A 25,929-nucleotide genomic window follows, 5' to 3' on the forward strand; every position below is an offset into this window, starting at 1 on the left:
GCCCCAAACAGCAGTGGCTTCAAGAGCGGGCCATCCCCCCGCTAGCGCAGCCTCTCCCAGAGCGTCCACGGCGCTGCCCTGAGGGAGCCCCAAGGTCCTCCAGCTGGAGCCCGTTCCGTCCATCCATCCATGGGAATCATCCGCACCACCTGCCGGGCCGGCCAGTCCGCCGCTCCTCCAGTCCCGTCAAGCTCACCGCCTGCAGGGTCCCCGTCCCCAGCAGCCCCCAGCCCAGCGGCTCGCGCGTCATTCTGCCCTGCCCCGGCGCGCGCGCGCTAACGGCGACTGACTGATGGCATCAGGCGACAAAGCAGCCTGAACCACCCCCCGTGCATGAGTTGGAGCTCCATCCGTGCCTGAACCTCACCTCTCACCGACAGACAACAAAACAGCTTCCGGCCCTTCCGCAAAACGAAACATTAGGGACAGAGACCCATCATCTGAAGAAGCGACCGCATCCCGTCAGATTATCTGTTACTGTACGCATCGTCGACTCTTCAGCGACGGGACACAGACGCCCCCGGAATGTAAACGCAGACGCAGCTCAACACCCCCATCGCGCCCGAAACGACAAGCCCTCCCGAGCACCGACCAAAGGGAGTGCGAGAGACCATCACGTCTCGCGCCCCGGGGCGCGCCGGTCCAGGCCTTCGCAGGAGCCGACGGCCACACCCACCCGTCCTCCGCTGCTCTGCCTCTCTGCCTCCATCCGCCGCGATGCCGAGCTTCTTCCAGTTCACGCAAGGCTCCGAGACGCGCTTCCGTCCCGCCGACGCCTCCTCCCCGCTGCTGGGCCGCTTCCGCGCCGTGCCCCCGCGCCCGGGCTTGGATCAGCGGCACCGCCGCCACAGCCAGCTCGGCCTGCTGGCGGACCGGGTCGGCGACGGGCGCGGCAGCGTGCACGTCGGGTACGGCGCGCTGCTGGCCGCCGAGCTCGAGGCCGAGGCCGCGGCCGCGGACGATGACGATGACGACGATGGCAATGGCGGCAACGGGGGGTTCGACGACGACCGCTCTGTAACGCAGCGCCTGTGGCAGGCCTACGTCGTCGACTTGTGGATAGACCCGCGGCAGACGGCGGTGAGGAGGGTGGTTGAGCGGTGGTGGAGTCGGTATGGGCTGCTGGTGTTTCTGCCGGCGTTGCTGGTGCGTGTCCGACCACTTCCCCCCCCCTCCGTAGAAGCTTCATTGCGATTTCATGCTGACGCTGGTGGGAAATGCAGGCCGTGGCCTGGTGCTCGGTCCCGTTCCCGCAGTATCCCTTGCCCGACTACAACGACGACCCCGACGGCACCGAGGACGGCCACAAGGCGCCAGGCCACGGCGAGGCCGAGGTGCAAGTCAACTTTTGGTTCTTCCTCTTTGTCTACTACGGCTTCTACAACATCACGGCCCTGATATGGATCACCAAGGTGTTTAACCTCTACAGCCTCAACTGGTGAGCCGCCCCTCGTCCCCCCATCGTCCCTCTATACGCGAAGAGTCTGTATATTTGAAAGGAGAAGACATCTCGTTCTGACACCCCCTCGACTAGGTGGCCGCAGTCGCTCGGCTTCCCGCTCACCGTGTCGCTCATCGCCGTGCTCTCCATCGCGGCCCCCATCCCCGTCTTCTTCATCCCCGAGACGCGCTTCCTCACCGTCCACAACACCGCCTGGATCTCGTGGACCTTCATCATCATGGCCATGCCCGTCGCCATCGCCTTCATCATCCTCACCACCAACGAGCGCCACATCGGCCTGCGCCACTCCCTCTCCGAGACGCAGCGCATCTTCACCACCTCGTGGTGGACCGGCGAGCCCGACACCCTGCCGCGCGGCGCGGCGCCGTTCTCCCGCGGCGGACGCGGCGGCGGCGGCTACCAGTCCGTCTCCTCCCCCGACGCCGCCGCCGTCACCGCCGACGCCTTTCTCGAGCCCGACGCCGCCGCCTCCCTGCTGCACGTCGCCGCGCCGACCCCCCGCCGGCGCCCGCAGCGCGTCGCCATCCGCCGCCGCTGGCTGCCCGCCAGCTTCGTCCGCTTCCTCTGGTTCTGCGTCGCCCTCTTCGTCGGCCTCATGGCGTACGTCATCGGCGAGGCCTACGCCGAGATCTACCTCCGCACCCTGCCGCACAACAACCTCGAGACCGTCGTCTACGTCTACGGCTGGGTCATCACCGTGCACCTGCTCGACGCCCTGACCGGATGGGTGCTCGGGATCCGCGAGGGCGAGCGCGTCGGGAGCTACCCCCTGAGTTGGGTGTTTAAGCTGTAAGCCGGGACCCCCTTCCCCTCACTCACTCACCCACTCACCCCTTGATCCTTGCTTCCCGCGCCGCACATGCGGATGAGGCTGTTTGGGACCCGGCCCTGCATGAAAAGTTACCTTGCCTAGCCGCTGCTAACGTCGTCTTCCACCCTCCAGGTACTTTATGCTCACCTATCAGACATATGTGCGCGCTCTGTACGCGCGCCTCCGCACCCCGTCACAGTTCATCACCCTGCAGGTCCTCTCCTCGACGGGCCTCGTCGTCGTCACGCCCATCATGATGACGCGGCTCTTCCACCGCGCCCTCACCGTCCTGGGCCTCAACACGCAGAGCTACGGCTCCTACCAGAAGCTCCAGACGCGCAATGTCTTCATCCGCTTCCTCGCCGAGAACGCCTCCATGGCCACCTTTGTGGGCAGCATCCTCGTCCTGCACTTTGGCGCCAACAAGCGCGTCTACCCCTACTTCTCCTTTGACCAGGACGACGGGCCCTACAACTTCGCCCTCACCCTCAAGTTCTCTCTTGTTACGTGGGGGTGCGAGCTGGTGGCCAGCCTCGCCGTCAGGGGCCTCATCCGCGTCTTCTTCGGCGTCGACGTCGGGCTCGAGGGCAGGCTCGACTTGGCCGTGTGGCCGGAGCTGCTACCCACGTGCGTGACGGTCATGCTGCACGTTTTGCAGAACATGCTCTTTTCCATCATCCGGCTGCAGTTTCACCAGTAAGGGGGAAGAGATGCATCGCCATACGATACATGTCGTCGAGCAAGGGCGTAGACGAGATGCCTGCCGGGAGCGAGTCCACTCTAGGATGCAGCGACCCGCTAGGCCGCCCTGTTTCAGTTTTCGTTGTCTTTCCTGCCATGTTGTTTTCCTGTTTTTGATGAGACTCCGATACCCCGATAGTGTCATTCCGTTGTTTGCAGAGAAAGCGTGCATCTGGCAGTTTCGGGCATTAGATATCCATCCCCCATTGTCGCGGATTTGGGCGCCATTGCCCACACAAATAGAGCTTCGTTTTATCTTCCTGCTGCAACTACCACCACCACTACCACACCACGTTGGACTCGACTCACTCATGCATGCATGCACGCGCCCAGCCATGTGGTCCGACTTGCTTCGCACTGAGCATCCTCACTCAGCCGCCTCTGTGACTGTGACAGCTCAACCCAACGCGCTCACCGACCTACCCGTTTCGACAACGGCCGCCTGCCGCCTGCGCAATCTCGCCTCCCACCTCCCGGGGGCTCACAGGCCCCGTGTCCAACCACCCTCCCCGCCGGGAGCCGCGAACCACGCGCCCCGGGATGAGGGGGAACAAGGCAGCCTCACAACGCGCGATGGGCTAATCACGTAGGACAGGAAAGCTTGGCCTTCGGAGGAATGGGGGAAAGGGTTGGGCTAACAATAGCACGCGTGTCGGCCGCACGCCCCCCCCGGGTACGACTGACGAGTTGGTGGTGGCCACCAAGACGCGGCATGCTTGCTGGTGCCAATCCCAGGAACCCGGTTGGTGCGGCGCCGTGCGGTCGGTGAAGGTGTTCGTGCATGGAGCCCCGGACGGGCGAGGAGCACGGCAGCCCGCCGATCGAGGAAAGACGGCATTGAGGCTTGCCCGTGCGGCGAATCGCCGGGGTATCGATCGATGTCGCCGATGTCCACGCGCAAATGTGCGATGTGCCACGACCCGAAGACTAAACAGGGGGGTTTGGCGATCGCCACCACAAGGCAACGTGTAAAGGTTGCGGCAGCATTATACAGAGTTGGGGAAGTATCTAAGTGGCAGTAGATATGGAGGAGAATGAAGAGCGTTTCCTCCTGTAGCAGCGATACACCCGCCATGGATGCCTCGCGCGAGCCGCGTTAAGAGGTGCATGATACGGTGCAGTGGGTGAGGTGAGCACCGTCAAGTAGCACATACAGTGCGTACGTTACCTGACCCGGAAGCTCGGATCGGATGAGACAGGTGCCGAGAATAAATTGCTGATTTGAACAAGGCAGCGCGACTGAGGTCTGTTACAACCTCTGTGAGTGGGGGCCTTCGCATCTGGACGGTACAGTCATAGGTAGTCGGTATGTGGGCACCGTACCGGGGACATGGAAGGCCGGCCAGGAAGCGTATGCGGGGCGATTGTGCTACACCAGAGAAGAGGCCGTTGAGCCGTTGAACCCAGCGAGCCGATGAATCGTGCATGGGCTGCCGCAATGTTATCTGCCTCAGACTGCAACTCGACGATGTGACTCACACTCTGGTGTGTGTGTGTGGGCGCGAGGAAGAGGACGGGCATTGCACTGGATGTTATCGGCCAGACTGTTCAGTAGTTTCTGACAACTAGACGCTGAGCTGCTCAATGCGTGCGATGGGGCCATTGGCCGCCGGCAGCCTTCTCAACGCCCGATTTTGTGGACTGATAAGACTCGGGGTTCGAATACCCGCCGGGGATTTTGCCAATTCGGTACACACGAGGGGATTCGCACGGGTACGAACTATGCAATGTGGAATCGCCAGCACGGAACAAAGGCGCCGGTCATCAAGGTTCGGAGCCCGCATAACAACAACGAAGAGTGCGGGCCGGACAGAAACCAGTTGGCGGCACAGGGAAGGAAAAAAAGTTCCCAGTGCTATGCCACAGGTTCTGCCGTACGACGCAGGCCAAGGGGCGCGGATGGTGGGCCCGGCCGCCGACACGTCAGGCCGGTAGACGAGAATCAGGGAAGCCGGAGCTGGGATGTGCGCGATGGATGGATGTGACGGATGTGTGATGGACGTCGCGGCCGGGGGCCTGTCGGCAGGACCCGCGGTGGTCCCTCTGTTCGGGAGCTAGGTAGCAGTTAACTTTGCATCCCGTCGTCCAAATGCCTCGTCGGCGTGCAGATCAGGGGAGCAACGCAACGGGGATGCGCGCCGCCGCCGTCGCCGCGTCGACATTGTCGGCCAACAGTCCGTCGCTAGCCATGGATGGGTTCCTTGGCTAACACAGCATACGGACCGCCACGAGATGCGTTTCGTGACGGTTGCACGGCGAGCTCCTGTGCTTGGTGGCACGGGGCCGTGCTGTCGAAGGGCTCTGGTTCTCTGGTGGCTTGCAGCAGGCCTTCTCACGCCATCAGTTGTGAGCAAGACGCACGACATGCTGCTCCACGGGGTGGGGTGGGTGAAGAAGTAGCCTTGGGCCTGCCGCTTGTAGCCTGTAGTCGGTGGCAGGCAGCCCGACGCAGGCGAATGGAATACTGGCAGTCGGCGTCGCATGCGAAGGATGAGGCGATGGTGATGTGTTATGGCAAGCGATTAGCCAATGCACGCCTCATCGGCTGGAGCTTCGAAGCATTGAGCACTTCAGCCAGATGGGGGAATCATGGCCAGACATGGCTCATCCATGTCGTGCTCAGAGGCATGGGCGGACTGCGATCTGGAGGCGTGGCATGGCAAGGCATGGCAAGGCATGGCATGGCCTGCGTGCTTACCGCCAGTTTCTCAGACGTGGTTCGTGCACGCCGGCCGCCCATCCACCCGCCACCATGCCCTCCACCTGCGTCCGCGACGCCTCGCCATTTGCTCACGACATCCATCTCGCCCGGGGCTTGGCTGGCCCATCGGTGGGTGCCCACGTCGGCGCCGTGCGGTGCGCGCGGCTTCCCCACCATGCCGCGACTTCAGTGCCAGGTTGACGTGATATCGACGGCGGGACGACGGCCGCAGGGCCGCGAGCGCAGGGCATGGTGGGCGGGATACGGCTGAAGAATACGAGCGTATCGAGCCCCGACTTGCGACTGTGCTCGGCACGGAGGAGCTGGATGCACAATGGCAAATGCAGACGGCACAGGGTAGTATAAGTGAGATAAACGGGCGGTCGACGGCATCGCATTCGTCTGGGCAGGGCAGGCAGCCGTCGAGTCGAGGAGGAGCAGGGGCAAAGAGCAAAAAGGTAAAGCGCTGGGGGACCATGGATGAACCCCGTCCAAGTGCCTCACGACACACCGACTTTGCGCAATGCAAGGCGAGGTACCTGCTTACCCCGCGACGGAGGCTCGCGGCGCGTTGTATCGCCGTGAAGAAGATTCATGGATGGATTTTTTTCTTTCTGCGTCTCATGCCGCCTCCGTGCCTTCCAGGTTCTTTCTCCCCCACTTCCGTTTGTGCCTGGACGGAGGGAAGGCACTCCCTGCGTGCCTGCCTGGCTGGCTCAGGTACACCCACTGTACCTGCCCGCTCACGACGCCATGCCCCTCGATCCGTGCCTTCCACCTCACCTCAGGTTCCGGTCAGCCAGTCCCGCCGGGCAGGTACCCCTCCGATCCCCCCATCACCACCACCCCTCCCACCTACCCGACGTTTGCTGCCCTGGCGCTGACCTTGCGGTGCACCGCTCGGCTTGCAGCGCGCCTCAGCGTATCGCGCTCAACGGCAGCCCCTCCCCCACCCCTACCTGGGCTTCCTGGGCTACCCCTCCTGCACCACCTCACCACCACCTCTCCCCAACTGAGGTGGTCGCTGGCAGGCGGCCTTCGGTAGGTTGCCCTGTCCTGAGGTGCCCTCCCGTCGCCGTCGCCCGCTGCGCGCCGCCGGAGCTGGAGTGCGCTGGCGCACACACTGGGCGGCATGCAGCCTTCCCGTTCACCGCAGGTAGCTGAGGTACCCTGCCTTACTCTGCTCAGCTAGCGGGAACATGAACCGCCAGCGCAGAGCTTCAAGGGGCGCCTACCTACCTTAGCAACCCGCCCAGCCCAGGCGCTGCTGCGGCCACAGCCCCCCCCGCCGGCGCCGCCCCTCCCCCTCCCCTCTTCGGCGGCCCTGTCCTGGCCTGTCCCGGCCTGGCTTGCTCACGTCGCTGGCGGCGGCCTTAGCATCCCAGCCGCGAAAAATCACACACCACCACCTTTCACCCTCCTCCTCCTCCTGTCTTCTCCCTCTCGTTTCCTCTGTTTCGTCTCCCACCGCCCGCCTGTCCGTGTCTCTCTCTCTCGCCAGCCCCCCTTCTCTCGCTCCTCTCCTTTTCCTTTCCTCCCTCTCTTCCCCCCTTCCCTTCCCCTCCTCACAATGACCGCGCTGCCACCCGACCACGCAGCCCCAGAGTCGTCGTCCTCCTCAACCCTGCCAGCAACCACCGCCACAGCCGCCCAAGATGCCTCGGGACGACAGCCCTCCTCCGCCGCCTCCGCCGCCGCCGAACTCGCCAGTGCAAAGATAAGCCTGCGCAAGTCTCTCCGCCAGTTCCCCGACTTCCCGATCCCCGGCATCGACTTCGTCGACATCATGCCCCTCTTCGCCAACCCTGATGCCCACGCCACCCTCGTCTCTGCCCTCGAGCTCCAGATCGCCCAGACTTTTGCCCAGGCCAAGCCCGACGTCATCGTCGGCCTCGATGCCCGCGGTTTCCTCTTCGGACCCGGCCTCGCCCTGCGTCTCGGCGTCCCCTTTGCCGCCGTTCGCAAGCAGGGCAAGCTGCCTGGACCTTGCGTTACCGCCGAGTACGTCAAGGAGTATGGCAAGGACCTCTTCCAGATGCAGGAGGACGCCATCCGCGAGGGGCAGAAGGTCCTCGTCGTCGACGACATCATTGCTACGGGTATGTTCCGCGTCCTTAGCCCGGGCTCCCCCATCGCCATGCGATGAGACACAACAGCTGACACGTCTGCTCGCACAGGTGGCTCTGCCAAGGCTGCGGCCGATCTCGTCGCCCAGCTCAAGGGCCAAGTCATGGGCTACTTGTTCATCTTGGAGATTCCGGGCCTCAACGGTCGCGACAAGCTCGGCGAGGCGCCCACCACGATCCTGCTGGAAGATGCTTAATGGCCTCACTACACCAACATGCGCTCAATGCACTAATACAATCGCCGCCATGTAACTTATACGATATATCGAGAGCTTGACACTGCCTCTCGCGGCATCCGCGCCGCCAATGGCGAATCGGTGCCTCGGCTGGACTCGGAAATTTGCTCACCGCCGCGCCATGCACCAGCACCACCTACCAATCCATTTTCTGCACTCACGGGCGTTTGGGGTATGCTTCACACTATACAAAAAAGTCGAGAAACAATCTTCTTGGGTATATAGACGGGATCTTTGGGAGCTTTGAAAGGAAAGAGAGGCACGTCGGTGCCTGCGCTGGCAGATACAACATTCACATGCATTTTCTCCCCACTTTGTTCGATGCGCCGATCCGAAAAAAAAAGTTTCGCGGACAGCACTAATACAATTCGCCTTACAATGGGTCTTTGTCAGCGTGCAGTAACCACCACCTTGGCGATGAGTTGCGTTTTTGTTGAGACTGCGCGCAAAAATGGACTTGAATTCTATTCCGCCAATGCTAATGTGCTAAAGGATACTTGCTCCAGGGGAATGCTGCATGGGATATCCTGCCCCTTGTGTGCTCTATCGTGAATTCGTCAGGTGGCGGAAGCAGTTGTACCGCACCACACACCCAGAAAGGGTGACTCATATGATACCTATGTACTCGCAAACAAATGGCCCTCCCGCCTCTCGCTATATGACGACGGCATTGGCAATGACCAGGCCCTGGCTCTCGATGCGGTACCTCCTGCGCATGCCCGCCGCGACGGCCTCGCCGAAGCGCTCGTAGTCGCCGCGCTCCCCGCCGACGAGCACGAGGGGCACGCCGTGGACGCGCTTCATGCCCTTGGGGGTGCGCTGCTCCGACGTGAGAAGGGGCCTGTCCACGCCGGCGTCGAGGCGGGAGCCCTCGTCGCCCTCGTCGACGATGACGACGAGCTGGAGGGCGGAGCGCGCGGGGGAGAAGCTTGGAATGTTATCGAGCTTGCGGCTGAAGGAGCAGCCGCCGCGGCGCATGACGATGAGCTGGTGCTCGCGGGGCGCGGCGTCGGGGAGGGGCCCGTCGCAGGCGTGCCCCGCGAGGTAGATGGTCGTCCAGGGGAAGTTGGCGGCCGGGTCGGTGGCGTCATAGCCGGGGGAGCCGAGGATGGGGGTGTCGGCTGCGAGGGCGGGGACGGGGTGCGCGCCCGCGCCGACGGCCGTGTGGCCGAAGAAGGAGAGGATGGTGGCGGCGGCGGAGGGCTCGTCGGCCGAGGGCGCGTCCGTGTGCGAGGGCTCGAAGACGGACGACACGGCGCGCAGGAGGTGCTTGAGGAGGGACTCGGAGGGGATGGGGATGAGGTCGTCGTGCGCGTCGTCGTCCGAAGCCGACTGCGTAGGCGGCGCGGTGCTGTCCGCGACGATGGGCATGGTCGCGTTCTGTTGCGGCGGGACATCGACCAGAAGTTCAATCTCGACCGAGTCGCGGCGGCGCCTGCACGTGAACGCCTCGTCCTTGAGGTGACTGACGTGCTCGGCGTGGAAGAAGACGGTCTCGTGGCGACCCAGCTGCGTGCTCCCGACATGCGTGATCCTCCAGACGTTGTCGCCGCCCGGGTCGTCACCGGGCTCCCTCTCCAGCTGGAGCCGCAGGCCCTCGAGGTTCTTGACCGTCGGGCCCGCGTAGTTGTACCACACCAGCGAGGCGCCAAACTTGGACATGAGCGAGCTCGCGGCGTCGCTGGCTGGGAACTCGATGGCCGAGATGACGCGCGGGATCGGGGCGGCGCACGTCCCGTTCTGGGGCAGCAGGCTTGGCGGCAGGGTCCAGGGGAAGAGCGTGTGGTTGGAGAGGGCTCTGCGCTGGATGATGCGGCCCTTCTTCTTGTCCTCTATCTGGACCATCTCGAGAGGCCCGTGGAGGTTGGGCGTGTTGTGCAGGTCCGTGAACCGGGAGGCGTCAAACAGATGCGGCCGCGCGGCGGTGATGGAACCGGATAGTGAGTCTGGCTTTGCCGGCGCGGGGCATGAATTCGTAAACGCTTCATCGTAATAGCTGTACGTGGATACGTCTTTCCGGTTGCCGCGTGGCGCTTTCTGTGGCCTCGAGTTCTTCTTCTTGGGTATGATAAGCGGGTGCCCCTCCGTGGTGAAGACGTACGCCGCATCGAGGTTGTTCAGGGGGTGGCTCGGGTCAAACAGCAAGTACATGTACTTGGTCGTCTCGCCGAGGAAGAAGCTCTCCATGCGGTCCTGCTGCTCACCCGTCCGCACATCCTGCAGGCCCGCCCACCCACAGGGCGCGTAACACCGCTGACGGATGTCCTTGAGGACCATCTCGCCGACGTGCAAGTACCACGGGTCCTGCGTCGCCCGGTATATGTGGTACGTGGACTCGATGAACTCGGGTCGACCGGGCCACCAGCCGATGCCGGCCTCGACGTTGTTCTCGCGGATGGACCAGCGTTCTGGAAGCGCCGAGTAACGCGTCCACAGCGCCGTGTAGACGAGGTTCGCCTCAATGGCCTCTTCGACCTCGCCGGCGAGAGCGAGGAGACCCGGGTAGAAGGCGCCAAGGCTGTCGATCCACATGGTGTACGGCTGGCCGGTTGCGCGGTGGCTGTTGGAGTAGTAGGGGTACTGGCTGCGGTCGGTATAGATGTGGCGCTTGACGGACGCATGCGCCTGGTGCCAGGCTTCGAGGAAGGCGTCCGCGGAGTGCATCTGAGGCGGGAGCGGCCCATGGAGGGACGCTGGGTCGAGCCAGTCGGTGGTGCTGTGGCGTCGAGACGTCGACGCGTTGGGCATGCCTTGGCCGGAGAGTAGGATGTGGCTTTTGAGCGCGTACTCGAAAAAGCTGTCCATGCCGGCTCCGATACCCGAGTGAGGGCCTATCCACAGTCCGCGCTCCGCGTCGATGCCATTCCCAATGAGGCCGATCTCACTCCTTCTGCGCCAGACCTCCCAGAAGGCCCGCTTGGCCGCCTGCTCGAAGCGCGGGTCGCCGGTCAGACGACTCAGCACTGTGAACTCGAGGGTCAGACTGCCGGCACCGGCGCTGCACGTCTCTGTGATCTCCGGCCGGCCCTCTGGTTCTGCCGTGTCGGCGGAGGCCTGGTTCAACGGCGAGTTGACGTAGAACGGTATCCCTGAGCGCAAGTTGACGCGCGGGTACGGTATGCCCGTGGTGGTGTAAAACGCGGGCAAGAGCCTCTGAGATAGGTCGAGCGCCAGCCTCAGGAGCTGGCCGTCGTACTTGAAGCCGTTCGGCCACGGTATCGGCGGCAACCCCAACGGGTCGTCGGTCGGGAACCCGTCCAGGGGCTTTGCTTCATAACCCGGAATGGGCAGCTCTCCGATCGCAAACAAGTGTGCACTGAGAAGACCGCCGACCCCACGAATGACCGTCTCGAAGACCTGGACCTTGCTGTCCAGGTCAAAGCCCCTCGCTCGAACGCCCGCGCCGGACGGGCCCGTCCTCCCATCACCGTAGTACCGCACAAACTCGGCCACGCCGTCTTGGAAGTCGCTAAGGGCCTGTGGTCCGGTGTATCTCCCGTCTTGCGGCCCTCCGGCGAGTATTGCGAGCGTCGAGAGGCTATCGATGAGGGTCAGGGAGTAATTCCCGAGTGCGTCGTTGAGCTCGATCCGCCCCGGATTGTCGCGATCTCTCGTCAACGAGGAGCAGGTGAGCGGCCGCAACTTTCAGTCGCCAGGTGTGTCAGCGAATTCCGTCTCTAAACGCGTTTCAACATTCTCTCGCATGCGTACCTCATCCTCTGGAAAGGCGTGCTTCATGTAGTTGCTGAAGCCGTGGTAGAACGTGTCCACCGTTTCCTGGCGGAGCTGTGCCAGGTAGTCGGCCCGCATCGCCGCCGCCGTCCATGGCTGCAGCGCGCATAGCAACAGCAAGGCGATCCAAACCATAGTGCCTCGAGTGATGCGAACGAGCACACGCTCGCCGCGCAATGTTCCAGGGGATCGATCGTGGCAGCGGCCTCGCCGACTGGCTCGCTAGTCGGAGGCTGACTGTCGGCAGGGCGCTACAGGGCGCAGAACGAAGGGGCAGCAAAGAACGCCATCTGCGCTCCAGATGTCGGCAAGAGCGCACGCGCAAAGGAACCCTTTGCGCCTCGATAAGTGGACCGCGAACACCGTCGACTGTGGTCGTTGTGACGATGGAGCATGATGGCTGTCCTCTTTGGGCGCCACACACGCGATCGGGACGGTTGAGCGTAATCGTGGCTGGTGTCTGTGGCTGGTGTATTAATCGGCCGCTCCACCTGTACGGCCATTGGCCAAACGCCGCTCTAACCTCATTGCCTCAACCTCGCCTCCGAACTCAGTGCTAACACGACTAACATCCAGGCAGCGCTGTCGGGGCGATGCCATGAAGCCGTCGCGGAGTTTGCGACCATGGCACCTGTAAAAGCCACGGTTCGGCCTTCGCCGCTGAAATTCGCCGATCCAGCTACGGCAGCGTGGTGGTAACACCACACACCCCTTCACTCGACCCACATCGCCGACGTCGTACAAGGCGAGGCGGACTCGTACTCGGCCCTATCGCCTCGTTCGACCAGGCAGTCAGCTTCAGCTGTTGCAGATTGTATCAGACATGCATGTGCCGCGCAAATACGATACAGATGCGTACAAGTACGCCCCAGGTCTCAAGCGGCTCTGCGACGGCATGACGATCGGGCAATAAGCACGAGTCTGTACGACCTCGTCTAATTATAGTTGGTAACAGAAACGAAAGTGTGCTTAACAGTACGGAAGCTTTGCTAGCCAACTCGATTCTCTTCTTCTATGTGAGATCTTTGGGAGCCTAAATCCTCCGGGGACATTTGAGCCGCCGCCGCTCGCAGTGCCTCCATGTCTGTCAGATAGCCATCGCGATGGCGGCACTGCCCCCTGGGCCGGTGTCATCGCCGTGCCGTCTCTCGTGCAGGGGCGTGCAAGTATACCCAGCCAGGGCCGAGACCTTTCGTCTTGTGTGACGAGACCACTCGTATCCGACGACAGAAAAGTATCGATACATGCTGACAAGGCTGAAGATAGGCTTCCACCAGGGCCGAATCCATCGATCTTGCAGGCACCGGGGCCCACAACCTTTGTAACCTACACATCAATCAAAGGCGGAGTTGGGGTTTCACACACTGCAAAAAAAGGGCGGCTACAGAACGGCAGGCACCACGCACCCGGGGGTTTCCTCACTGCTCAGAAGCAAAGGAACGTTACTCCGACCCGGCCCGCTCCAGTCGCACGACATTCTCTTCTCACACAAACTCTTCCTGCAGGAAGGCAAGCCGTTCCTTCCCTGAGCGAAAGTCGCTCCGGCGCTTTAGCCAGGTCCTTCTGAGCTTGACGGATCTGACAGGTCCAGGAGTCCTCAGCAAGGCCATTCTTCATCAAGAATCGCCTCTACATGATCCCCGCCCAAAGCCTCGTAAACAAGTCTCTCCGTCTGCCCCAATAGAAACACCAACGAAGCTCTCAAGTCCCCCTTAATGGAAGTTAGATATATGATTGGCTTCTCCTTGCGCGGCGAACGCCTGCGCACAACACACGCCTGGGCAGGACCAGCACCGTCGCCGAACGTCAAGACATCCACCTCTACTCCCGGCTCTAAGAAGCGCATGTTGGCTATGTCAGCCGTCAGCTGTGCGTGCGAGTCGCGCATGGCGTTTTGCATTGCCTTTGATCCTCTCTTCCAAGATGGGAGTATCTGGAAGCGACGCCGAGAGCTTCGAGGACATTGCTGATTGCATTGAAGGTCAACGGATAGTGATCAACACGGCAGTCATGAAGCACAACGACGTTCGAAGAGGAGCATTTTACTGGGTATTTAAGGCTGAGAGGAGCTATTCGGACACCACATACTCTCTATTCGGCCCCCATGCCAGGTGCCAAGGCCGCCGAAAGAGGTAAGTGTGGCAACAAATAGCTCGTCTCTTAAGGTACTTGTTCGCAAGCGTTGCTGTTTTGCACCGACAGTTGCCGCCGCGGACCACGTCCAGGTCAAACGCCTTCAACATACAACGTCAGCCTCACACGGAGAGCTGCCGCCTCAATGTCCATCACAACGCTGCGGGCAGTCGCTCGTCATTCGGTCGAGCGAAGCAGCACCGCGCCCCGGACGGAAAGAGGCAACAAAGCTCATTGGAACACGAATGCCAGGACTGCTGCAGCGCAGTCCTAGCTGCACATGCTGTGCGACATGGCAGCGCTCTTGCATCTGTCAAGGCAACTCTCACTGGCGAAGAGCCGACAAGTCATCCTTGCCCCCGTGCCGTCCGGCCTCAGTGGTTGTCCGCGTCCACGCCGGCACGGCATGCGCAGCAAGGGGCCCACAGCTCCGGGACGGGACCCTCGGGGCCGGGCGGCCGTCCGAAGTGCGGGTCGCGCCGCCGGCGATTGCAACGGTGTCAATGACGGATGATTCATCGTACGAGTACGCGCCGTGAGGTTCATCCAGGGGAGGGCGAATGGTCGCCTGGCCCGACGCTCTATCGGGAAATGGCCGAATGAGTCGGCTCCGCCCGCGGAGTAACGGTCTACCGTCCGTACGCGGGAGCGTTCAACTTGCACACGCCCCTCGGGCCGTGTGTGGCTTTGTATTACTACTAGCGGCCGCACTTAGGTCGGCTCCATCCCGTCACAACGAAGTTCACTTGCCGGGCCCTGCCAGGTCAGGTCAGGTCAAGCCTTGCCTTGCCAGCTTACAATGGGTGTACGAGCACCCAGGCTGGGGCAGTGTTACGGTGTTGATGTGGCTTCGCTCCTCAAAGGACGTCTTGAGGTTGCGCCTTCCCTTGTGTGCCTTGCGCTTTGAGCTAACTCGCAGTGGGTTAAAGATGTATACGTAGATGTATGAGCTTGAAACATTGCTCGGGGAAATCGGGGACGCTACTATATCTGCCTGATGTGACACTAGCGTAACGACCCGAGACTTCGCGCCAAAGGCCTTGAACGGATAGACGGCAGGAAAGCCGGCCCACGATGGCCTCGCGCGCGCAAGAGCTTGCGGACACGGCGTTCATCACAGCGCCCGCCGGCTTTCGTCGCGCACACCCCGCGCTGGGGGACATGAACCGCAACGTGAGCCTCGGCGCACTCCTGGAGTTTGGAAATTTTGGGTTTGGGGCTGCATCCGACCTCGGATTGCGCACCCACGACAGCGGGTGCCCAGCGCGCCGGGGCTCGTCATTATCGCCGGCGCCCTTGCCCTTGTCCCCCTTTCCCACCCTTGCAGCTCCGGCAGCAGCCAGGCAGCGAGTGCCCTTTGAGGGACATCTACACGACGAGCAGTTGCGACTTGCAAAGACAGAAAGAGGCGCTCGGCCGAACTCGTCAGGGGACCAACCCTTCAGTCCGAAACCTTCGCGCCACTCGCAACGGTCGTCAAATCCCAAGGTCCGGCGCCGTGCCAGCACGGCTCCGGCGGGCCGTCTGTCCATGTCTCTCCATTGATCTACACGGACGTAGCAGCATGCCGCGGCTAGCTAGTCTTGTCGACGAACAGACGATGCGGAGTCAAGTTACTTCTTATGCCTCCTTTGGGACGATCCTTGACGCTAAAAATGCTCCGGTCGATCGTGCCTGGGGCGGGTCTTCTGGGGCTTAGTTGAACGCCTTCCCCGTCATCAAGTCGTCAAGCCACTTTAATGCAACCCCAGAAACAGCAAAGGCGACGACAGCAGCACCAGTAGGGGGCGCAGGCCCAGGCACAGGAACGGGGTGAGGCTCACGCCCCATCCCCTCATGCGGCTCTGTTTTTGTGTCAGACCAGATCAACAACTCATGGTGAGCCTTATCGCATGCGGCCCCCGATCAGCTGGCCCCGAACACCCTGAGCTGGGCTCTAATAGGAAGTCTTCGGCTCGCTGAAACCTGCGATTGGATCGCGAGGGGCCGCAACAACGTCGAGCTTACTGCCCTAGCCTGCTCCGTAATTATCTGCCACGCAGTTTTGACTTGCTGAAATGGGTTGCACCGCGGTGTGGCTGAATTGGAACTGCCGCAGAGATGCCGGACTGGCAAAGTCAAATGCGAAGTGTATGGACCCTGCTTGCCGAAGCGGACCTTGTCTGAAGTCGTGGGCCGGCCAGCCGGCCAGCCCTCCATCTCGAGTCCCTACACAAGCAGTCTTGATCGACCTCAGACGCCGAGCCTAGTCGTTTCGGTCACCGAAGTGATCTCCTTCGCCAGACGCTATGAAAGAGACATTTTCTTTTTTAGCCCTCGGAGGAGATCCGAAAGCCTTGTGCTCGTGCATGCCTTCCTGTCTCGGCACTCTGTCCCGCTCGTCAGAAAACAACCTCGTGTGGAGAGTCATAGCGGGCTCCGTAGTTTCGAGTTCGTGTTCATTGCGCGCTGTAAGATGAAGGCATGCCGTGAAAACCAAAACTACCTCCTCGTGTCTCGAGATTAGTACAAAGCACATCCCTGCGCATGTTTTCCTTGTGACATGCTGTTCGTGTACTTCTCCGTTTTTTGATGAGGACGGAGCGAGGCTTCAGGCTGCATCAAGCGGTCAATATCTCTTGCTCATTCAACTTCCGCGCACGTACCATGCAAAAGAGCAACACCTACTCATGGACGTATGATGCAATAGCCCAGCAGGGCTGTTTCGTGCGGGCGGTCCCGGCCACGTCCGAGCACCAGTGTCAGCCAGGTCCTTATGCTTACTTGCGCTCTTTACGTGTATGCGGAAATACACGTATGTATTTACTTACACGCTATGTTTCAGCGGACACGTTCGTGTGCCAGGCCGAGCCCAGTCCTTGTCGTGGATGCTAGGACTGATACTGCAGCCCGCGGCCCTGCGGGCGGAGGATGGACAAGCGTGCCCGCCATCAGTTACTGTGATTGTCCGCTCAGGCCCAGGGATGGAGGTCTAGGCGCGCACTCCCCCAGATGCAGCTACTAGGCCAAACGCTCTCGCCGCCGTATCGCCGCATCGCCGCATCGCACACTAGAGTAGACATCACAGGTCGGAGGGTGGCGTCTCGGTCTCGGGAACGTCCCGTGAGGGTGTGTGCGCCTGGTCGTTTGACGGACGGACACGCTCGGCGTGCGGAGCGGTTAGTGTATGTACGGATCAAGGGGAGACTCGAGGGAACGGGAGGGAACCTTTACCACAAATCACAGAACAGCGTCTGGGGAGTTTCTACCCCCCTTCCCGTTCTCGCAAAGCCCACTGGTGATATCCTCTTGGTGCTAATGCATATGACTTTAAAACTTGCTTGCCGACTCATCAACCCTCCGTGTTGAATGAAGTCCTAGACCGCACCCCCACAACCACGGCATCCCAGTTCGGCTCTCGCTCGTTCGAAAGGTCTTGCTGGGGATGGTGCTCGGCATTTGCGGGTTCGAACCATGCTTGTCCCAGTACATGCTCGTCTATTCGTACGCCTAGATCCCCCGGAATCCATGTTCAGGATTGGCACCTGTCAACCCCGCGTGTCTCGCTTCCATCACGCTTTGAATGGTGGCCTTTTCTGCCGGGCTTAGCCTGGGATCAACGACGCCGTGACGCGGCCCCTCGGTCGGTCCACGATAGTCTGCACTTGCCCCTCGGGGGCGAAGGGCTGCTAACTCAACCGACCGCACGGGCCGCCCGGTCCCGAGGGCCAACAGTTCGGGGCCGGTTGGGCGTTGGATGCCTTTAACCTTGCGCGCTCGACGACCGACAGCCGAGCTCCGAGACAGGGCAGCAGGCTGGAGAGGCGCCGTGTAGGTACGCCACACACTCCCCATAGACTGTCCGTACTCGTATGCTGCCTGCTTGCCAAATCAGTGTCGGTGCCATACGGGGGCACAAAGAGGGCGGGCAGGTCTACTGGTCGCCGGGCGGAGTCTCAACGGACAGCCGCCCATGCAGCCGACGAGGTGCCGTACCTGTCTCCGCGGGATATTACATCACCGTACGCTGGTGAACCCATTTACCAAATTTTATTACGGGCGTAGTCGTGGCGTCGTCGTCGTCAACGTAGCTAGGACCTGCGAGGCAAAGTGCGTGCGGTTGCGTATCCACCAGCGTGCGATGCAACGCTGGACGTGGAGATGGATCGCCCAGAGTCGACGTCCGTTGAAACGAGGGCCCGCCCCGTCTTTGATTAAGCTCTGGCCTGATTTGCCCTGCTCCCTTCTTTCCTTCACCGGCGAGCACGTTCCCTGTTGGCCAATATCAATCTGTCAGTCTCCTCCTGCAACGGCAAGACATGTGATGGGCCGGGCGACTATACTTACTCTCTCGAGTGAAATCAAGCGAGTGCGACTGCGGATGAGCCGTCCGTGACATGCGCTCTTCTTGTAAGTATCTAGGTATTTGGCCTCTTTTTAAGAGCAATGACATGGTCCATGTACGAAATCCAAGCCATCATGACTCGAATTGGACAAGGCCTTCGGGGGTGTGCGGACCGCCACGACAGACGTGTGCATGAGGGTGGCGTTTGAGATGAAATACCAGCCTTCCACGGCACTTGGGGAATCCCGTAAATACACACCGACTACTGTAATGCTTGTACTTACCCCGTGGTGTAGTGTACGTCACGAAGCTGAGCTGCAATTTGAGATTGGTAGAGACGTGACGTGCCGCCACAGCCCACGAGGCAGCAAGCCCTCGACCAAGTTGAGCTCTTCAGCTTGAGCCTCTCTCTCCCTTCTTTGCATGCGGAGTGGGGGACCCATCTCTCTCACATGGGCCCGCCAAGCTGCGGTCAGCATGCTGTCCAGGCTCACAGAGTGCCGCAGGCTGTTGGCTTGGATTTGGACACGGACCGGCTCCCTGTCGCTCCCATCTGGCGCGGCAAAATGGGGCTTCCCCAGTTAGGCTGTGCACACGTGCATCGTGAGCGGCCAACGCCAACTCAAATCTCATCAGGGCGGATCTCGTCCCGTCAATCGACAAGCCCAGGTGAGCCGGCCAACGGCGTTGGTCACTTGTCATTGCAACGGTAGCAGAGGAGAGGGCGTGCCCCCCCCCCCTTGGGCGCGGCGTCCTTGGGGTTTTCGGGGCGCTGGCGCAGGAGCAAAGTTCCCGCCTCTGCCGCCTTTCTTGTCGGGCTGGACGATAGTCGATGCAGGAGAAAAGAACAGGATCAAGGCTCCGGACACTCTCCGCGTCATTTTCCAGAGTGTCGGGACCTGCGTTGCATCTCGTGGGCACACTCGGCGCCTGGCGTGCGTGATGTCTGGGTCGAGGAGCCAAAGTACCAGTACTTGGAGGCCATGGATTGCAGCAGCCACAGGCAAGATGGCGGGGGGGATTGGTGGAGCCGTCCACGGATGGATCATGGGAGCTATCACCACGCCCCCATCCGGCCCCCGGCCCCTGATGAGGTGAACCCGGCTGCGGTGGGGCTCCCTTGCCGGGGTGGCCTTCAGGGCCTGTTGCTGCTCTCCATTGCTGCTGTTGCTCACACGCCTCGTTTGCCGGGCGGAGCGCCTCCACTGCGCGTGCGTGCAGTCGGGTGTGCATTGGAGGCTGCCCCAGGTGAAGACGCGCCTCCTATTTTGGGCCACGACGCGAACGAGCGAACGAGCGAACGAGAGAACGAGCAGCGGCGATCGAGCCCTTGGAGGCTTGGACAATCTGGGGGAGTGAGAGTCAGTCAGTACCGATGCATGTACGGAGTACCTGCTCGCAGCATTCCGCACCTTGGAAGCCAGAGGCGCGCGCCATTGTCTGTGCTGCCCATCGTCGCTTGTCGCTTGTTCGAATCGAGAAAGAAGATGTCCATGTCTGGCGGCGCCGCAACGACGCGACACAGCTTGCATCTGCCGTAGGTCAGGCAAAGCTCGGTGGCTATCTTTTTTTCGGCTCGCCGTCCTCGTCATTGCGTTGGTGGTGGTGTCTCTTCCCATGTTGGATGTCGGACTGAGAATTCGGGCCACGTTTGCTCCAAGCCCGTGCTTTCTTCACTCGGCTCCTGCCCAACAGACGGCTGCACAGATGCCGCGCCCGCCTGCCGTTGTTCGCGCCTGCCTCGCCTCGCCTCGCCTCGCCTGGCGTTGCCCTGCCTTGTCTCGCCTTGCCCGGCCTGGGCTGGGCTGGCCCGGGCCTCAAGCGACCTTTTCCCTGCTGTTGCTCGACCAGACACCTTAGTTGTGCGCATGTACCATGCGGCGGGACTCAACAGTCATCACCCACCCCCACTAAAGGTATCGCCCGTAAGCTCACATCCGGAACCCAAGCCGAGCCTGAGTCCAAGCTCCCAAAGTTGAGGAATGAAGCCCCCGAACAGAGCGAAGAGAGCAAGAGAACCCTGCGTGCTTGATTAGGTGCAAAGTTACCTATGTACTTCGTACCTTGACTTGGCACTCGGAAGGCTGACGGAAGGCAGTCGCGCCTGGCACCTCCCCCCTCTGAGAAGGAGCGACTCAGCGACACTGGACTCCTCCCACTTTGCGCGCGACACGGCGAGTGCATTGCACAAGGTCACTATAATGTACGCGGTGCATTGATACGCTTCAGGGGCAGGAACGAATTTTCCCAAGCCTACCTACGCTGCTGCCTGATACGGGACCTGTCTCCAAAGCATGCTGTTCGATGGATCAAGTGACCTCCGTTCCAGGGCAGTACCTCCTCACAAAACGTCATGGCGAAGGCGAGGAGCGGCCCAAGGCCGGGCGCCGCCCTGTCACCTGTCGCACGCCCCCTCCTCCTCCCCTTTGCCCTACGGCAGCTTCCCTGTCCCTCCTTTCCCGCCCGTACCGTCCGTGGCCACCAACCCACCGTCCACAACCGCGAGACCCTTTGACATTCGAAACGAACAAACGTACAGACAAACGTACAGACAAACGAGCGATCGTGCGGCCGCTGCCGCCGCCGTTGCAGCATCGCACCTGCCCCGGAGCCACGGCCATTCACCGAGATGAGGCTCCTGTGGTCTCGCCAGCCGCCATCCCTGCTTGCATCTGCTTCCAGTTTGCGACTTCTCCTCCAGTCACGCCCACTTGACGGTGCAGCGAGCCACTTCCCAAGCTAGGTGGGGCACCTTGATCGGCGCTTATTGCCTGCCCTGCACGTATTCCACACGGTGACATTTGGGCTCGTCGAGAGACCTGCTTCTTCGAGCCGAGGAGCGCTTGTCGACCCTGGTCCCGGCCGCAGCGGGTTGACATGGCCCGGAGTAGCGACAATCTCGGCCTGCGGATTCTTCACCCGGCGCTTCCCAGCCACGATCTTGCTTCCACTGCTCCGTACGGCACATCAGGTATGTACGAACGCACGACTACAGACTAATGCGCAAATAGGGCACCCCGGCCAAAGCCTGCACCGTCTGTGCGAACGGGCCAACACACAGCATCAACCACATCACTTGATTCGTCACGTGGCGCCTGGCCAGGCATGCAGGCCAGAAGTAGTGGGCAAAATCAATTAGACTCTCGGCCTCGACAGACGAGAGCTCGTGGACAGACGCTTTGTTGCCCCGTGCCCGCCGCCGGCAGATGCATGAGCTCGGAGTCCGACACCGCTCCGCAAACGCGTCGTTAGAGCCTCTGTTCCATCAGCCCTTTGCGGCTGGTACGATACGCGTGCTGTTCATCTGCGGCTTGGAGTGTGTGGTGTCGCCAGAAGAAGCACTTGCTGGTTCAGCCAGGCAGACCCGCCTCGTGATTCAACCTGGCTCGTCAGGATCAGGACCAGGGACTCGGGACAAAAGCGCCATCGTGTGTAGCGAACTGATCGGACCAGGGAACCAGGCCATCCATCTAGAAGTTCGGTCCACGACCGATGTTCAGCCACACACAGGGCAGCAATCCGAGAAAGACATTCAAGAGATTGCCGGGCCTCATGAAAGTTTTCGCCGGCGGGAGAAATTAGCGCCACAGTGCGATTCTTGGCCCTGAATGAACCCAAACACCCCGGGCTCCTCGACGAACGACGCAACCCCTGTGTCGACGCTCGGCTCGTTGTCGTCGACTCGCACTGCCCGGTCACTTTTCGGACAGATGCTCGTGGGCAGCGGCATGTCCCCACTCGGCAAGGCATTGGGTCAGAACCACCTTGCAATTGGCACCAAAAACTGCCGCTGGAACGGCCTAGCCTCCGTTGTAAGTCATGGTCATCTGTACGTGTACAGTGCTGTACTGTACGAGTGCACAAAGTCTCTATTCCAAGGGGGCGTGGTTCTGGCTCTCCGTCACCCGCATCGATGAAGCTATCGGGAAGCCGCCGCCACAACCATCGCCTGACTCCACGGTACAATTCAGTCTCTTCGCCCTGGCTGACGTCGCAAGGAGCGGACTTTCCTTTCTGCGGCGTCGGGACCCATAGGCGGTTCGCCTGGAAGCTGCTGCCTGCTCCTCGCATCTACTTCCAGGTCTGTGGGCATGAATTGGCACGACGCGACTCTCTCCGACATGGAACTTGTCATGCCACGACGCATCTCTGCATGCTCATGTCCCCAGAAGCATAGGCACGGTGCTACATGCGCGAGAGATTTCACGATACCTACTGCGCAGACAAAGTACAGTGGCCGATGGTCAAGCGGATCTATATTGGGGCATCAGATGCGCAGCGAGGGATGCGGCCGGGCCAGTCGCAGATGACGTTTTTCGACACGGGTTACGGCCAACAAACGCAAAATGTGCCGCACCAACGCGCCCAGGAACAGGGACCGCATGCCCAGACAAGATGGCGGTGCGGTGCGGCTGCTGCCACAGTTGAAACTCAGGCCCCATTGCCGCCACGGCATCTTGGCTGGCACCTCCGCTTTCCAAGTGAAGGTGAGGGCGGAGGTTCACCATGGGGCCCGTGATGAATGGCGCCGTCCGGTGCACGAACCAATGCCACTGCTTGAAGATGAATCGAATTCGAAAATATATCATACAAGTGGCCCAAGCCCACGAGGCCCATCTCGACATCGGCGTTCCCGCGGGCCTTAACACCGACGCGGCCGCTGTGGGGGGGCAGCCGCCCGCGAAGAGGTGGTCGGCCACGGCTTCTCAGCACAGCCTCGCCCGCCTTGCCTCGCTCTGCCCTGCGGTCGAGGCTACCGCGCACTTTACTTGTGTCGGCATGGCGCCAAGCCTGGTCGGGCGACAACAATACCAGCGCCATATCCTGTCAATGACTGTCACTGACGGCTCTCAATAGGACATGACATGGGCAGAACCTCGCCAGCTTGTCGCTTGTCCGCACCCTCCACGGGGTGTCTACTGTTCGACGGCCTGGGAGGCTGGGAGGGACCCTGGCTCCACCGGGAAACGGCATTGCGAACGCCAGTACTCTGTGAGTCTGCAGTCTGTACTCCGTACTGCGATGTGGGTTTGCGGTTTGCACCCAAAGGTCCATACGAAATCGTCGCTCCATCTACTCTACTCAGCTTTTGCCTCAGAACCTCCAAAGCAGCACGAGTATGGGGCACGGTACTGTACCTTACTTACACAGGCAAGTTCAAGTATCCAACTTTTGGGCAGCGAGGCGCAAGTCACTGCCCAGCAATGCGCGTCATCTCAACGTGCGGCCGCCCCGACGCCGGCCAGGAAAAGCGAGACACCACCTGGCGGCCCCGGCCCCAAGGTACGTACTTGGAGCCTCGCATCTCAGCCACCGCGCACATGTACACTGCACCGCGCAAGGAGCACGAGTATACCAGATGTAATATGGGGCTGGCCCGATCTAATCGACGCCGAGGGATCGCTTGCTGTTGGTCGCAGGGCCCGATTCGGCATTTGCGAAGGTACTTGCATCGGGCCACTCTGCGCGTGGCTCCCGGTTGAGGGCCGCACCTCTGTAGCACTTGAACGTACGGCATGCACAATCATTATTGTGAAACAGATTGGGCCCCATGCACAAGGCGTCTAGAAAGGAGCGAAATGCGGCGTGAGATAGTCCTTGCGAGTCGATTCTGGTATCCAAGATTGTGACGAAAAGCTATGAGCCCTAGAGAAGAGGAAGAGCGCCCAACCAAATAAGACAGCGAGTGGTGACTCTTCGACGAGAAGATGACAACAGTCTAAACAAAAGGCACGGCCCAAAAACACCGCGACCACCCGGCAAACGCAGGTATACCCATCTCTCCGCCAATGAAGCCACACTGCGAACCAGCACGTGTTCCATAGCCCGGGCATATGCCCTCCTCCCTCGCCACCCGCCCTGGTGCCGTCATCCGAGCCCCGACGCCTGTGTAGGGGGCCCATGCCACCTCATTTGGGCGCCGGATAGACGCCGCGGTTGACTCCGTTGACCAGCCTCAAGCCTGGTGCTGCGTCCAGTTTCATCGACGCGCGGCTGTCCCAGACAGGCATGTCCATTATCTCCGTCGAATGCGCCGACGAGTCCGTCTCCCACCGCATCGGTTCCCTCCGGCTGTGAACTTGGTTGATCACGTCTTCCTCGTTGTGCGTCGTGCGCGGGTCAACTCCCATCATGTCGTCGCCGCCGGCCATGTCATCGTGGGGGCCGCCCGTTCGCTTCTTCGCCGAGACCTTGCGCCGCCTGCGGACATCCATGTCCCGGTAGCTTTCCATGTAGAGATGCTCCTCGAGCTTCAGGTCGTTGACTACCTTGACCTCAATATCACTCGAGTTGAGGCGCATGTTGCGCGAGCCGCCCATCTCGACGAACAGCTCAAGAAGGGTTTGATATCTGTCGCGCTCCATTCGCTTCCAGGCTTCGCGCAAAATGTCCTCCTATGCAGTGAAAGTTTGATTAGCTTCAAGTCCAGACCAGCCCCTCATTGAGGTTTTGCGAGATTGACGTACATCTCTTGGCAGCCACTCAATATACTTTGACCGAGCACGCTTGAATTTCATTTGGAGCATCTCCTTGCCGTGGCTCTTGTTGAATCGCTTGGTGAAGTCCTCTTGGATGCTGTCCCACATGTCCTGGCCCCTCTGGTGGCGGTGGCGCCAGCGAGATTCAAAAATACACCGCTCCTCTTCTGGGCAGGTACTCTTCAGGCGAGGCGGCACTTCCTCTCCGTTGCAGTTCTTGTGTTCTTCGGATGGGTCCGGCTGTTGGCTATTCCGAGGAGTCCCTGACTGGCGCTTGGAGGATCGTGCCTTCTTGACCCGGCTGTTGCCAGCAACTGCGCGGCGTCGAGGGGAGCCACTAGGGGAACGGGGAGGCTCGGGCATGCGCCCGCGTAGGAGCGGGTTGTCTGTGCTGGGGCGGCGCGCGTGCCTGAGATGCGGGTGGGGATGGCTTAGGAGATGGCTCGTGGATGGAACGGTGCGGCCAAGATCGCGATGATGAGGGTCGACTGGCATCGGAGGGTTGTCGCGGACCATCATGGGGTTCTGGTTCCCCATCTGGTTCATGTCGATGTAGTATGGTGGCCCAGAGTTGGAGATGTGCCCAGGATCCGCGGCAGAGTCGGAAACGCCAAACATGCCCATGTAGGGTTCGGGAGGGCCTGGGGTGCGTCGTTCGTCGGCGATGTAGAAGGATTCCGGGGCGACGTGGGCCGGAGTTGTCATGGGAGAACTAGTACTACTAGGTTGGCCGTTCATGTCGAACTGGTTGTTCCACTGGTGGTACATCTTGGAGCTACCGGGGGGCGTGGGCTCCTGTGTCTGTGGGCTGCCTGGGGGAGGAGGGTAGTGTCCCATCAACTTGCGAAGCTGATGCAGAGGAGGCGAGCCAGCAGTGGAGATGGGAGTCAAGAGGTTGGCGTCGCACGGCGGAGGGATGTTAAAGGACGAGACCTGACGGGCACACATGGTCAGTTGGGGGAAAGATGGCGCGACGAAGAGTTGGCGGAAGGGGAGGGAGGAGGTTGCCTCTCTTTAAAAGTAAAAGAGCAGCATGACGATGTCAAGGGAGAGGGGCGCGTACTGGGGAGTAATAGGACGAGGTCGACGACGACCGGGCACCGTCTGTCAAGTTGGGAGCTTCCGACAAAGCGTCCGAATGCGGCAGGGCAGGCGAGATATATTGTTGTTGTTCGACCATGATT

General features: G+C 61.2%; 4 protein-coding genes across 4 annotated transcripts; 2 read left to right on the plus strand and 2 right to left on the minus strand.

The window, feature by feature from the left end:
• Window positions 1-717: 717 nt before the first annotated feature.
• PLICBS_004366 (uncharacterized protein) lies at window positions 718-2,973 on the plus strand (the record flags this gene model as incomplete). The annotated part of the gene is made up of 4 exons (XM_065600500.1): window positions 718-1,146; window positions 1,224-1,438; window positions 1,535-2,251; window positions 2,406-2,973. 4 exons carry the CDS (start codon window positions 718-720, stop codon window positions 2,971-2,973), a joined length of 1,929 nt encoding a protein of 642 aa, XP_065456572.1.
• Window positions 2,974-7,285: 4,312 nt separating this feature from the next.
• Window positions 7,286-8,038, plus strand: PLICBS_004367 (adenine phosphoribosyltransferase; the record flags this gene model as incomplete). The annotated part of the gene is made up of 2 exons (XM_065600501.1): window positions 7,286-7,814; window positions 7,893-8,038. 2 exons carry the CDS (start codon window positions 7,286-7,288, stop codon window positions 8,036-8,038), a joined length of 675 nt encoding a protein of 224 aa, XP_065456573.1.
• A 693-nt stretch (window positions 8,039-8,731) lies between these two features.
• Window positions 8,732-11,887, minus strand: PLICBS_004368 (alpha mannosidase-like protein; the record flags this gene model as incomplete). The annotated part of the gene is made up of 2 exons (XM_018326901.2): window positions 8,732-11,719; window positions 11,789-11,887. The coding sequence occupies 2 exons, from the start codon at window positions 11,885-11,887 to the stop codon at window positions 8,732-8,734; spliced, it is 3,087 nt and encodes a 1,028-aa protein (XP_018174363.2).
• Window positions 11,888-24,175: 12,288 nt separating this feature from the next.
• On the minus strand, window positions 24,176-25,693 carry PLICBS_004369 (uncharacterized protein; the record flags this gene model as incomplete). Its single annotated transcript, XM_018326898.2, has 2 exons — window positions 24,176-24,661; window positions 24,734-25,693. The coding sequence occupies 2 exons, from the start codon at window positions 25,691-25,693 to the stop codon at window positions 24,176-24,178; spliced, it is 1,446 nt and encodes a 481-aa protein (XP_018174360.1).
• Between the last annotated feature and the right edge of the window lie 236 nt (window positions 25,694-25,929).

This window comes from Purpureocillium lilacinum (genome assembly GCF_023168085.1).
Source record: "Purpureocillium lilacinum CBS 284.36 DNA, scaffold_3, whole genome shotgun sequence".
Classification (NCBI taxonomy): domain Eukaryota; kingdom Fungi; phylum Ascomycota; class Sordariomycetes; order Hypocreales; family Ophiocordycipitaceae; genus Purpureocillium; species Purpureocillium lilacinum.